Source organism: Solenopsis invicta, chromosome 12 (genome assembly GCF_016802725.1).
Source record: "Solenopsis invicta isolate M01_SB chromosome 12, UNIL_Sinv_3.0, whole genome shotgun sequence".
Taxonomy (NCBI): Eukaryota; Metazoa; Arthropoda; class Insecta; order Hymenoptera; family Formicidae; genus Solenopsis; species Solenopsis invicta.
The window spans coordinates 6,064,670-6,080,121 of record NC_052675.1 but is presented as its reverse complement, the minus strand read 5'-3'; the positions used below and the strand labels follow the sequence as shown (position 1 = coordinate 6,080,121).

The 15,452-nt window shown below is 34.7% G+C and overlaps 2 protein-coding genes across 3 annotated transcripts in view; both read left to right on the top strand.

The window, feature by feature from the left end:
* The window catches only part of LOC105202967 (piggyBac transposable element-derived protein 4-like), a 3,577-nt gene extending 2,128 nt beyond the window's left edge, over window positions 1-1,449 (top strand). The window contains exon 3 of the mRNA XM_026135944.2: window positions 1-1,449. This exon is cut by the window's left edge and continues 192 nt beyond it. Coding sequence (XP_025991729.2) covers window positions 1-650 — 650 coding nt within the window. The 3' untranslated portion in view covers window positions 651-1,449.
* LOC105198533 (NAD-dependent protein deacetylase sirtuin-2) overlaps window positions 1-15,452 on the top strand; it is a 43,066-nt gene that overhangs the window by 14,310 nt on the left and 13,304 nt on the right. The gene's annotated exons all lie outside the window — the stretch shown is intronic.

Here is a 15,452-nt window from a genome sequence, read left to right as displayed (position 1 = left end):
ATGAACAGCTTGTGCCATTTAGGGGCCGTTGCCCATTCAAACAATACATTCCGAGCAAGCCAGCTCGCTATGGATTGAAAATTTGGGCTGTTTGTGATAGTCAAAATGCGTACACGTGGAATACACAAGTATACACAGGAAAAGCACCAAACACACGTCCAGAAATAAATCAAGGCAAACGCGTCGTTTTGGAACTCACCGATGGTCTCCAGGGACGAATGGTCGTTGCCGATAATTTTTTTACGTCACACGATCTGGCAGTCGAATTGCTTAAGCGTGGATTAACTTTCTTGGGTACAGTTCGCAAGAATAAACCATTTGTGCCACCGAAATTGTTGGACATGAAGAAGAAGCCATCAACGTATCCAGAGTTCTTGTTCGACAATAAAAATAAGATTAGTATAGTATCGTATGTACCCAAGAAAAATCGATTTGTTCTTCTCATGAGTTCGGCACACATGAGCCGTAATGTAAGCGCTAATGCAGAGCGAAAACCAATTATGATTCTTGATTACAACAAATACAAAGGTGGTGTTGATCAGGCAGACCAAATGATCGCAACATATACCTGCAAGCGAAAAATAAATCGTTGGCCTGCTGCTCTTTTTGGTTATATTTTAGACACATCCGCATTGAACATTGTACCATAAATCCGCAATGGAATGCGAACAAATTGTTCAAGCGCCGCTTATTTTTGAAAGAGCTAGGAAACGCGTTAGTGCGTACACATGTGCTACAACGAAAAACGATGCCGCGTGGAGAAAATGCAACCAAATTATTTCTAAAAATGCGGGAACTGCCACGATCTACATCCACATCTACTGTATCGACTGAAATTCATTCTCCGCAACCAACAAAAATTTTGAAAAAAAATGGAAGAGCTCGTTGCGGGTATTGCCCATATAATAAAAGCGGAACAAAATATGCGAATTTTTGCGGTAAATATGGCAAAGCGATGTGTCCAGCGCATTCTATGCCTCAAAGGTTTTGTTATTTATGTGTCCCAAAAGAAACTAATTAGTTGCCAAAAAATATTTATGGCTTTTTTTCATTATTTACTGTAATTCTTACGAAAATACAAAAATATTATTTGCTATAAATACGTATAAAATTTATTTTTCCTTGCTTTAAATAAACATAAATGTCTTTGCTGAGTGTCAAAAGATTATGCCGATAAAACTATATCATTAGAATTTTTAAAATTAATAAATAAAAATAATCCTGTAGTGCATATAGATGTAGGGCAAATTTGACCCTCAACATAAAATTAAGGGGTACTAAACCAACAGAGTATGAGGGTTAAATACTTGTCTATTAATTGACTGACGTTATATGCACAATCCATCGTCCCACTAGTTGATTGAAATATTTTATTAATGCTCTTTCCTTGTATACTTTTTGCAATGTACCAAATGTAGATATCATTTTAATAAAGTCTGTTATAATGTTTGAGGTGTTATTAATGTATTCATGATACATGATCCAGTCGCGATAACCTATTAGTAAAGATTGCACAATACTGTCAAACGCACATGTATTTCTTAACATAACATATTGCCCCGAAATATTTTGTGGGCGTAAGACATTGCCATTCTGCAGTAACGGGATTTTTGATGTTAAACAGGGTTTTTTATGAATACTTTCTATATCGGGGCATACTCTTAAATATTTACCTCGTTTTAGAGCTTTGTCTTTTTGGCCTTTCCAGGTTTCAACTTCATTGAGAAAAGCTGTCTGTGAAACAGTGGGATGTGTCAAATATTCTTTATTGGATGAATTGTGTGCAATGGATGTAACTGTATTGTCATCTTCAGTGTAACATTCATGAATCTCAACTTCACTGTTATTCAGAAATTCGTTGCTTTCATCAGACGTTGTCGTATCGGCGTTTAAAATTTTCATTGTACCCGCGAGTGATCTTATATGCGATATTATAAATTTGTCCGCGCGTATGTTCTTCATACCTTTAAAAATAATATTTTCTTTCATTAAAATATTGCTCGCTTCTAGCTGAAGACGCAACGCTCGTTTTATCACATGGCATTATAGTTGTCCATAATGGAAATTCTTTTAAAATTCTTAATAGATTCGTACCGAAACTTGGACAATAATATGGATTCGGCCTATCTCCGGAATATATCACTTTTTTACTATTTGTTTCGAAATCGCGGAGTAAATTATTTATGCGATTACCAGAATCGTAGTCAAGAGTCTCGTCAAAGTGTTCATCTCTTATATTTTCATCATAATATTGAAAATCATTACTTTTGATAATTTGTAGTAATCTCTGTTGAGCCTTGAAACATGTAATTGTGATATTATTCATATCTTCTGTTTCTGAAATATCTTCTGTTTCTGAAAATGCCACTGTCAAAATATCAAGGCAGATTTGATTAAAATGATCAAAAGTTGTGATTTTACTTAAGATTCCGGCACATCTAACATAAAAATCTTTTATACGCGCATGTTTGTCATTAAAACATTTCCAGCGGCAGACTAACTTTATTAAATGTGCAATGTCGATTCTGATAATACATTTTGGAAAATTATTATTATAATCATTATTTTGCAATATAGTCAGGCAATTTTCAACATATGTACCGAGATCGCAATTGTTAAATGCTAGAGCCACAGCATTTAGAAGTGCAAATGAATAATCGGTTACCACCTCTTTTGGACAAATTGCACCAGATCGCAACCATTCCCGTAACCAATATGTTAAGATATTCGTATCGTGTTTTTCGGATATCATTTGCACAACAGGCAAAATTTTTGATTTAAATGGAACAACGGCTGGATATAGGAACAAGAAATTTGTAGATCCATCAGGTTTCTTTATTTTTTTTACTACAGATCCTGTTGCATCTATGCTTAATATTCCTGTTTTTTGCGTCTGTCGGTGAAATTGCTGATATAAAAGTAATTGTTCGGGACTGAAGTAAATAACAAAAAATTTATCTAAACCTATTTCTCTTATAATTCCTGAAAATTCAGGTTTGTATTTTAATGACAGAATTGATGCAATAGGATCAGATATTTGATTAACACCTAATTTTTCATCATTATCTGTCTGCTTCGCTTTGCGTAACACTGTTTCATTGTACAAGTGTGCTGGCTCTACATCACCAAAACTCATTATTTCGTTGGCTTTTTCCCTTCGCCAACCGTACGCAGACATCGCACGTAAATCTTTAACCACGCGGCTTCTTTCGGGTTTTCGTAACTGTCGCTTTTTTTTATGTACAATATCTGTTGTGTCAAAAGTGGAAATATGAATTTGTATATTGGTGTCTTCGTTATTTGGCTCATGCAGACTATATGCATTAAAGAATGCACCGCATTCCGGGCATTTTCCTTTTATTTTTAAAAATATTTCTCCTGCATTGCGATTAATTTTTGCGGATTTAAATGTATAGCAACATGGTATCTTCAATTGCTTCCATATTTCATTGAAGATGATATCTGTCCATCCAGGTCGCAAACTACTACATTTGTCAATATCTTCTATTCTGATATTTTATGCCATGTTTGTTTATCTAACGATATAATAGTGCGCCACGGCTTAAGAGCACATGGAGACATCGACCAGTTTGAAGTATTTGAATTATTCGACTCGTTACTCGTATTAATTGTACTCGTATTAATTGTGTTGTAGATTCCGAAAACACATCTTTATTAATATTGTATTTCTGTCGGAATCGTTTTAAAATTCCATTCCGGTCTTGTGATACATATAAATATATATACTTCATCGATAGCTCTCCATTTAACGCCTTTTCTGCGGTTTGCCAAATCGCATTTGTTAATCTTAAAATCTCACCTCTATCATCGAAAAAATTCAAATCTTTCAGTGACTCGAAAATTTCATCTACACTCTTTTTCGCTATGCGTGGCATTTTTATAATCTATACTACTATAAAATAAAATAATCTTATCCTTCTAATCTGGACTTCTCTCCTTCTTAAATTTTGAGCGCAAATAAACACCTCAGTATAGTTATATATCTTGCTATACATGCTATAAATCCAAATTTAAAAATTGGAAACTGTAAGGAAAATCAACAGAGCCAACGCTAGAAACATCAGCAGAGCCAACTTGAAGAGAAATCAACGATGCCAACGCTAGGACACAAGATGATCAAATCAAATAAGAATCTCAAGCGTCAGAAAACATTCGCAGTCTAACAAAAGCCGATTCTGCTACGGAGCCAGTATCGAGACCATCGAAAGTCGCCGCTGCGCGCCTCCGTTTATCCCCTCCATAAGCCGCAGGCCGCAGTTTCGCGCCGCCGCTTAGCCCCTCCACGCTACACGAGATGTCCCCTGTGGCTCCACGCTTGCGCTCGATCGCTGCATGAGTGACCGGTACCGTCGATTCTTCTAAGAGTTGGCGCAGTTTCCAATTTTTAAATTTGGATTTATAGCATGTATAGCAAGATATATAACTATATTGAGGTGTTTATTTGCGCTCAAAATTTAAGAAGGAGAGAAGTCCAGATTAGAAGGATAAGATTATTTTATTTTATAGTAGTATAGATTATAAAAATGCCACGCATAGCGAAAAAGAGTGTAGATGAAATTTTCGAGTCACTGAAAGATTTGAATTTTTTCGATGATAGAGGTGAGATTTTAAGATTAACAAATGCGATTTGGCAAACCGCAGAAAAGGCGTTAAATGGAGAGCTATCGATGAAGTATATATATTTATATGTATCACAAGACCGGAATGGAATTTTAAAACGATTCCGACAGAAATACAATATTAATAAAGATGTGTTTTCGGAATCTACAACACAATTAATACGAGTACAATTAATACGAGTAACGAGTCGAATAATTCAAATACTTCAAACTGGTCGATGTCTCCATGTGCTCTTAAGCCGTGGCGCACTATTATATCGTTAGATAAACAAACATGGCATAAAATATCAGAATAGAAGATATTGACAAATGTAGTAGTTTGCGACCTGGATGGACAGATATCATCTTCAATGAAATATGGAAGCAATTGAAGATACCATGTTGCTATACATTTAAATCCGCAAAAATTAATCGCAATGCAGGAGAAATATTTTTAAAAATAAAAGGAAAATGCCCGGAATGCGGTGCATTCTTTAATGCATATAGTCTGCATGAGCCAAATAACGAAGACACCAATATACAAATTCATATTTCCACTTTTGACACAACAGATATTGTACATAAAAAAAAGCGACAGTTACGAAAACCCGAAAGAAGCCGCGTGGTTAAAGATTTACGTGCGATGTCTGCGTACGGTTGGCGAAGGGAAAAAGCCAACGAAATAATGAGTTTTGGTGATGTAGAGCCAGCACACTTGTACAATGAAACAGTGTTACGCAAAGCGAAGCAGACAGATAATGATGAAAAATTAGGTGTTAATCAAATATCTGATCCTATTGCATCAATTCTGTCATTAAAATACAAACCTGAATTTTCAGGAATTATAAGAGAAATAGGTTTAGATAAATTTTTTGTTATTTACTTCAGTCCCGAACAATTACTTTTATATCAGCAATTTCACCGACAGACGCAAAAAACAGGAATATTAAGCATAGATGCAACAGGATCTGTAGTAAAAAAAATAAAGAAACCTGATGGATCTACAAATTTCTTGTTCCTATACCCAGCCGTTGTTCCATTTAAATCAAAAATTTTGCCTGTTGTGCAAATGATATCCGAAAAACACGATACGAATATCTTAACATATTGGTTACGGGAATGGTTGCGATCTGGTGCAATTTGTCCAAAAGAGGTGGTAACCGATTATTCATTTGCACTTCTAAATGCTGTGGCTCTAGCATTTAACAATTGCGATCTCGGTACATATGTCGAAAATTGCCTGACTATATTGCAAAATAATGATTATAATAATAATTTTCCAAAATGTATTATCAGAATCGACATTGCACATTTAATAAAGTTAGTCTGCCGCTGGAAATGTTTTAATGACAAACATGCGCGTATAAAAGATTTTTATGTTAGATGTGCCGGAATCTTAAGTAAAATCACAACTTTTGATCATTTTAATCAAATCTGCCTTGATATTTTGACAGTTGAGCATTTTCAGAAACAGAAGATATTTCAGAAACAGAAGATATGAATAATATCACAATTACATGTTTCAAGGCTCAACAGAGATTACTACAAATTATCAAAAGTAATGATTTTCAATATTATGATGAAAATATAAGAGATGAACACTTTGACGAGACTCTTGACTACGATTCTGGTAATCGCATAAATAATTTACTCCGCGATTTCGAAACAAATAGTAAAAAAGTGATATATTCCGGAGATAGGCCGAATCCATATTATTGTCCAAGTTTCGGTACGAATCTATTAAGAATTTTAAAAGAATTTCCATTGGTACAAACGGGTACAAACGACGCTCTTTCGAATGCCGTTGGCCGTTTTTCGATATCTTATACAATGGCTAACTTCTCGATGGAAGTGGGGTAAAACTGAAAAGCGCTGTATCTCCGAACCCTTTGAGGTACAAACGAAAACAAAAGTGGTACAAACGGGTACAAACGATGCTCTTTCGAATAGCGTAAACAAAATTTAAAAATCTGTTAGTTGAGCATTTTTTATTTTTTTACCCCCTTATATTTTATTACCCCTTGAGGTACAAACGAAAATAAAAGTGCTACAAACGGGTACGAACGACGCTCTTTCGAATGCCGTTGGTCGTTTTTCGATATCTTATACAATGGCTAACTTCTCGATGGAAGTGGGGTAAAACTGAAAAGCGCTGTATCTCCGAACCCTTTGAGGTACAAACGAAAACAAAAGTGGTACAAACGGGTACAAACGATTCTCTTCCGAATGGCGTAAACAAAATTTAAATATCTTATAGTTGGGCGCTGGCCATTTTTCATCCCTTAATATCTCTTTACCCCTTGAGGTACAAACGAAAAGAAAAGTGGTACAAACGGGTACAAACGAAGTACAATCGATCTGTATTAATTATTTTTGTTTTTAATAAAGTTGGGCGCTAACTTCACATCGGTTTTAAAACACTTCAAAATATCGGTACACGACTATCTTTTTTCCCCCAAACAGTCAGTAAATAATCGTAAAAAAGCATGTAAAGTGACATCTATGCAGACAGGAAAACACACGGATAGCTATTGAAAGGAGTGAAAAATGTACTTTTATGTATTAGGAGTATAAATAAGTTTCCGCCGTTTCACAAAAAATGGCGCCACTAGTATGTTATGGTTGAAATTGTCTGTTGTAAAACGTTATATCGTAAGGTTGGACATCTGGCAACAACATAACCTTAAAATATTAGCGATTTTGTATCATCATCATACATCTTTTTTCGTGCGAAAATGTCGAGTTTTGAGCCGAATAAGCGTCATTTGCGGGAGTTTTTGATTTACTTCTTTAATTTGAAGAAATCTGCAGCCGAGGCGCATCGATTGCTTGTAGAAGCATATGGTGAGGCTGCCTTAAGTGAGAGAAGTTGCCGTGAGTGGTTTCACAAGTTTAAGAACGGTGAATTTGACGTCGAAGATAAAGAACGTAGCGGAAGTCCGAAAGTGTACGAAGACGCGGAATTGGAAACATTATTAGATGAAGATTCGTGCCAAACGCAAGAAGCACTTGCACTTACATTAGGAGTGACTCAACCAGCAATTTCACATCGCTTAAAATCATTGGGAATGATTCAAAAACAAAGAAACTGGGTTCCATATGGATTGAAGCCGAGAAACGTTGAACGCCGATTTTTCACATGTGAAATGCTGCTTGCCAGGCATAAACGAAAGGGTTTTTTGTATCGTATAGTCACTGGTGATGAAAAATGGATCCACTACGATAACTCAAAGAAGAAGAAATCATGGGGACCACCTGGCCATGCTTCAACATCGACAGCCAAGCCGAACATTCATGGAAAAAAGCTCATGTTGTGTATTTGGTGGAATCAGCTTGGTGTCGTGTATTATGAGTTGCTCAAACCAAATGAAACCATTACTGGGGCTCTCTACCGAACACAATTGATGAGATTGAGCCGATTACTCAAGGAAAAACGTGCCCATTACTACTCCCAGGCACGACAGTTATTCTTCTGCATGATAATGCTCGTTCACATGTTGCGGCGCCGGTCAAAACCTACCTGGAAACACTCAATTGGGAAGTTTTACCCCACCCGCCGTATTCACCAGACATTGCTTCTTCTGATTACTACCTGTTTCGATCGATGGCGCATGGCCTGTCTGAGCAACACTTCACATCATATAAAGATACAAAAAATTGGGTCGATTTGTGGATAGCTTCAAAAGATGAAGCATTCTTCCGACGCGGTATCCGTATGCTGCCAGAAAGATGGGAAAAAGTGGCTAGCGATGGACAATACTTCGAATAAAACATTAGGTACCGTTCTTTCACAATAAATGCCCAATTTTTGATAAAAAACGGCGGAAACTTATTTATATTTCTAATATAAAATTCAAAGAAACTTTACTCGCGGTCCATTTTTACGAATTTGGTAAATACGAGACTAGTCATATTTTCACAATAAAACACATAATAATAAAATGACATGCACGATAACATTTCATCGTCAATCTGTCACGTTTCGCGTGTATTAGTTCTAATTTTGTCCGCGACGAAATGTTGCTACCATCAACGCGGAGTTCTCGGCTGAGGAGTCAGGAGCCTTAAATTGAAAACTTTATTATATTCATCAACTGTTCATTAATGGATTCTAGACTTCAAAGTTATGACATATTTATTATATTGAACAAAGATAAAACGAGAGTGGTGAAATATTACCTATTTTGTTTTTTGACACTAACTCTATGAATATTAACGCGACGTTCTAACCAACACCCCAAACAGGAAAAAAAATGTTTTAAAAATTATTTTAGAAACGTTTTTAAAAACGTTAAAAATAATGGAAGACGTAAAAAATAAAAATAAATGTCCTTTTTTTATTAAAAATATTTATTTTAATATTGTAAAAAATTTTTTAACATTAAATAAAGTAAAAATAAAAAATTTTCTAAATTAAAGAAGAATTTTTATCTCTGTGAGAAAATAGCACTATGCTAATAAGCACTATGCTAAAAGTATATTCTCAATTTTTTTTATTATGGGGGTGCTAAGCAATTTTTTTTCAGAAATTTCAATCGCGCGGTCACTCATCCAAGTTGTAACTGTACCAAATGATGCTTGACTTCTGCGAATTGATCTTTAGTGATGATCTGTGAATATTGTGTTAATTCATGTATAGCATTAATAGATCAGGTCAATATGTGTTATCAAAAAGATGAAACATATATTGTACATATATAAAATTATAGTTTTTTATTGATTGACATAAATAAATAGCATCTGGAATAACTTCCATTATTTGTTTAAAAAGAATACAACTAGAAAAAAAATCAGTATGATACAATAATTAAAGATTAAATTTGAAAAAATTCTTATTGTTTAATTTTAAATTGTTATTCCAAATAATTATGTAAAAAAGTTAAAACTTAAACGGTTTTTATAAATGGATTTTAAAATAAATAATAACAGGTCTACAAAATTTAGGGGGGGTCTTGTGCTTTGAACTTTGAAGGATATTTCTATGTCTCTGTGAAGTTAGTATCTCATTTTTCTGTAACGCAAGTTTTTATGCGAGTTCTATTTGCACCTTCAGTTCTAGAGTTCCTGATTTATAACAATCGTTTCGCCGAAATAACATTAAAAATGATAATTTGAAAATATGAGGTGCCAACTTTGTGTGGCATCTCAAGTTTTGAAAAAATTGATTTTGACTATGGAATTCTATAATTCTCGAAGAGTTCTAGAGTTCTCGAAAGGTTACATTACAGTTCTGACCTCTATATATATATATAGGGGAAACCGGGGCAAATCGTTAGACCTTTTTTTCTTTTGTGTCTCCTGAGTCCTATATTAATTAAAAAAAAAAAAAAACATGAGCCGATTTGAAAGGTTGAACCTTCTCCTTCACAATGCTGATATAAATAGAACATGCAAATGTACTTGTTTTAAAGTACATATAAAAATGTCGACCAATGTCAAGAATTAAGAATAGCCCCAATCCCGGGGTAATTCGTAACTAGTCCGGGAATATTCCGAAATTTGTATTTTAAGTTGAAAGTCTGTAAAAAAGCTGTTGTTAAGACTTTCTTTTATTTAAAAAAAGATGTAGGTATACAAAAAACAAATGCAAACATACACGTTCGCATGTTCTTTTATGCCATCGGTGTGACAGATTTTCTAACCTTACAAGTGTCAATCTTTAACGCTTTATAACTTTTTACCTGCTTAAGAGCGACGATTTTATATTCATATTCATGTTCTATGTATTAAAAGACACAATATTATCATGTTTGAACTAAATCAATGAAGAACTTTACCTCAATGTTTAACTCTGCGTAGCGCAGACGTTCGTAACACAGCCGAAGGGTTAGGATTACCCAATTTAGGTTAGGCGCTGCAATCAGTATTAACGAATCGCCCCGGTGCTCGATATTACGAATAGCCCCAACATCAACTGTGCGCATTATTGCGTATGATCGACAAAAATAGACATCACACAGCAAAAAGTAAACACGAAAAGTTTCAAATACGTTCAACTGGACACGATACATTCAAAGTTTTCAAAAAAACCTTATTATCTTATTTAAATTTCGAAGAAATGCTGACTATCAGAAATAACTTCGACTGTCGCAAAACACATTTTTCACTACTACGACATTAATATGACGCCGTTACCAACAAAACTTTGTTAGCAGCATCGTTACATTAGGACGTGTTTAAAGTAAATTTTTAATATGTACCCATAAAAAGATATTTCCAATTATCGAATTACCCCGTCTAACGATTTGCTCCGGTCTCCCCTATATATATGACCTATATGTATATTTAAACATACAAACTTTTTAAACCAGCATGCTGGCACCATATTATAAAAGTAAAGTACTTTCAACAAGATGGTACTTTACTTGGTAAATATATCGAATAGGGGAGGCTGCCCCGATGACCTTGACCTTGACATATGTTGTCAAGGTCATGACCCTGAGTAACGCCCAACAAGTTTTAGCCGTCGCTCGCCCTTCGTTAAAAAGTTTATAATCATAAAAAGTTTATTAAAATTAAGAGCAATAACTACACATATACTCATATATACATATAAAAATATGGTACCCCTGCACCCCCTCCTCGTATTTTTTCTAACCCAACCTACCCTTATTTTTGTCGAAATTTGTAATAATATTAGATTTTAAATTATGGGTTAGGTTAGGTTACGCGCGCACATGCACACGCACACTGCGTGGAACAGTACTAATAGCTTGTTGACCCAGTAACGGGTTGCAATACCAAAAATATTTAAAGAATATGGCGTGATATGCGTGGTGCAATTCCTCGTTATGGAATATCACAAAAGCATTATAAATTTTATCTTGCCGAATTTTTATTTAAAAGAATTTATCCTTTTGATGATAGAATTGACGCATTTTTTAAAATTATGAAAGATATGTATCCACTTAGTAATAAAATTGATGAATAAAGTATGTATATAAAACTAAAATTGCTAAAAAAACTCTGAAAAACTCAAATATTTACATGTAGTACAGAGAAAGCGTGGGCGGGGGAGGGTCTCCGCACAACCCACCGTATTTTTTCTAACCTAACCTGACCTTATTTTAGTTGTAATTTGACCAAGGATATCTAATTGACCACGTTACAATATTAGATTTAAAATTAAACTAAAATAGAATTAGGAATTAGGTTGGGTTAGGAAAAATACGGGGAGGGGGTGCAGGGGGAGGGGCGGAGCCCCGCGTTCTTGGTACTACATTTTTATGTGTATATGTGAATATATGTGAGTATATGTGTAGTTATCGCTCTTAATTTTAATAAACTTTTTATGATTATAAACTTTTTAACGAAGGGCGAGCGACGGCTAAAACTTGTTGGGCGTTACTCAGGGTCATGACCTTGACACCATATGTCAAGGTCAAGGTCATCGGGGCAGCCTCCCCTATTCGATATATTTACCCTTTACTCTTACAGTGCGGTGCCAGCTCGCGGGTTTAAAAATTATTAAAAAAATGGAGCTGTTAGAAAACAACTCTCCACGTGCTTGGCAACCACGATTGCGTGGTTGGATTTGGCGGTGGGCGGGACTAAATCCGCTATTTTTATTAATTTATAACTCGTTAACTATTACGAAAATTGTAAAGTGGTAAAGGACTTTTCTCCTCAATTTGACTTACTCTATCAACCCACGAGAGCAAAAATGATTGTTTTTACACACGCACGCACGTACGCATGCACGCACGCACGCACGCACGCACGCACGCACGCACGCACGCACGCACGCACGCACGCACGCACGCACGCACGCACGCACGCACGCACGCACGCACGCACGCACGCACGCACGCACGCACGCACGCACGCACGCACGCACGCACGCACGCACGCACGCACGCACGCACGCACGCACGCACGCACGCACGCACGCACGCACGCACGCACGCACGCACGCACGCACGCACGCACAGGGTCCATAAAAAAAGTTTGGAAACCCCTAATTATTTCTGTTTTCTTGCATTTTACAAGAAAATGTTTCAGACAAAACTTTCAGTCAAAAGATCTATTTACTGATCTTATTAGTTTGACCTTGGATGGCGTCGCCAAGGTCTGATCAAAATTACATTAACTTTTTTAAATGGAACACCCTATTTTTGATTCCAGAATCTAATAGCAGGGGGTCAATCATGTAATTTCACGTGGAACTTTTTACGTTTTACTTTTCACTTTTCATTTTTTCATTTTTCTCTCATAGAGTTTACGTAAATTTTTCACGCGTAGTGATTATGTATGGATAATGCGTGGAAGTTAGTTTGCGTTCCGAAATTCACCTTTAGAGGCTCTGTCATCGCAACTATCAAGCGGTCGTGAAAAAGGTTTCTACCTGCTTTTACAGTATAATTTTTACTGTAAAACTTTAATTATATAAAAAAAGAAATTGTAACAAAATATATGCATAAATAAATAGCAATATTTCTTAGTTATATTGCATAAACCTAATTTACAAATATAATATTATATATATTACATTTATTTTTGATGATCCATATATTGTAACAACTATTTTATTATCTAGTAATCTAATTCTAAAAATTACATTGTAATTTAATATAAACATTGTTTTTCAAAATTAATTTTAATTTAGTTTTTTATTTATGCAAATTTTAAAGTAAATTAATTTTATTAGTCATTAAATTTAACTTTGTTTAATTAAAAAAATTGAATAATTTAAAATACTTTATAAAAACTGAATTCTCCGCTCACATTTTCCAAATTTATAAATTATAAATACTTACAGGATTAATATTTTATTTTACAAGACACACTTTTCTTATATCATTGTGTATTAAAACGCGTTAAAGTATATTTTTATCTAAATTTGCATTTGATGAAGCTTCATTCTATATAATTATCAAAATATCAACTTGTCAAATATAAATATCAAACCTAATTATATCACAAAAACATTATATTTATTTATGTATGTACATTACCTTATCCTGTCAACGCAATGCAATACCAAAAAGGTTAACCTCTTCAAACTGTTACCACACTGTTACCACACTTTCATTCTAATTTCGAAATACAATTTATTAATTCCCTAAATTTTCACCTTTTTGCCATCACGGCTGATGGCGATAAAGTTTACGTGAAAAAGTTCATATTTCCACTCATGAGTGAATTACATGATCCCATGGAATTGTACATGAACTGCACGTTCACGTGAAACTTTTCACTTTTTACGATTCCGCCCTAGGGAAAATGTTACATGATCGACCCCCTGGTGTCAAGACCTTTCCAAAACACTACAAGAAAGTTTATTTTCGTTGAGTACTTTCCGAGTTGTGAGCTTGAAAGCTCAGTGTACTGTAACTTTCAAGCGTTACAACTCGGAAAGTATTTAACAAAAATAAACTTTCTTGTAGTGTTTTTGCAAAGTCTCGAAATAAGCAACAAGAATATGTAATAAAAGCTACAATATTAGAGTTTCGGTATCCGATCTTTTCAAACACTGCAACTTTTGTCTGAAACATTTTGCTGTGAAATGCAAGGGAACGGAAATATTTAGGGGTTTCCATACTTTTTTTTGCACACCCTGTATATATAGGTCGGAACTATTAATGTAACTTTTTGAGAACTCTAGAACTCTTCGAGAAATATAAAATTTCATAGTTAAAAACAATTTTTTTGACACTTGAGGTGCGGACAAAAAAATAAAAAAATTTTTTATAAATATTTAATGATCAGAACTATTGTTTATACTTATTGAGAACTCTAGAACTCTTCGAGAATTATAGAATTCCATAGAAATCAATTTTTTCGAAACTTGAGGTGCCACGCGAAGTTGGCACCTCATATTTTCAAATTATCATTTTTAATATTATTTCGGCGGAACTATTGTTATAATTCAGGAACTATTGTTATAAATCAGGAACTCTAGAACTGAGGGTGCAAATAAAACTTGCATAAAAATTTGCGGTGCAAAAAAATGAGGTGCTAACTTCACAGACTGTTTCTATAGGATTTTAATGTGCTGCAAATAACTACATTATCCGTTTTCTTTCCATCACCCTCCATTTTTTAAATAATCGTAAAAGCAAATCTTTTCAAACTTGATTTTTTTAAATGAATTTTTTCTGGTTGAAGAAAAAATGATAGTGAGGTCAGCTTTATGGCATTTTACGCAGAAATGTTCCCACAATACAGAAAATATTTTTTCGCAATTTATAAAAATATTTTATGCAAACTGTAAACAATAAACTTTGAAAAATCGTGAAAATAAAAAAATGAATATGTAACATGCTTCTCAAAATTAGAGTTATTATTTGTATATACGTAAAAATATCTGTTACCTGCAAAACTGAAATTTAACTTTTATAAAAACATTTAGGAATCAAAAATAGGCTACTGAGAGTCAGCACGGATAAAAATGCGCAATCACGGATATTATATCAGTTATTTATTCATTATTTAAAAACTTATTAGGAGTATAAATAAGTTTCCGCCGTTTTTTATCAAAAATTAGGCATTTATTGTGAAAGAACAGTACCTAATGTTTTATTCGAAGTATTGTCCATCGCTAGCCACTACTTTTTCCCATCTTTCTGGCAGCATACGGATACCGCGTCGGAAGAATGCTTCATCTTTTGAAGCTATCCACAAATTGACCCAATTTTTTGTATCTTCATATGATGTGAAGTGTTGCTCAGACAGGCCATGCGCCATCGATCGAAACAGGTAGTAATCAGAAGGAGCAATGTCTGGTGAATACGGCGGGTGGGGTAAAACTTCCTAATTGAGTGTTTCCAGGTAGGTTTTGACCGGCGCCGCAACATGTGGACGAGCATTATCATGCAGAAGAATAACTTTGTC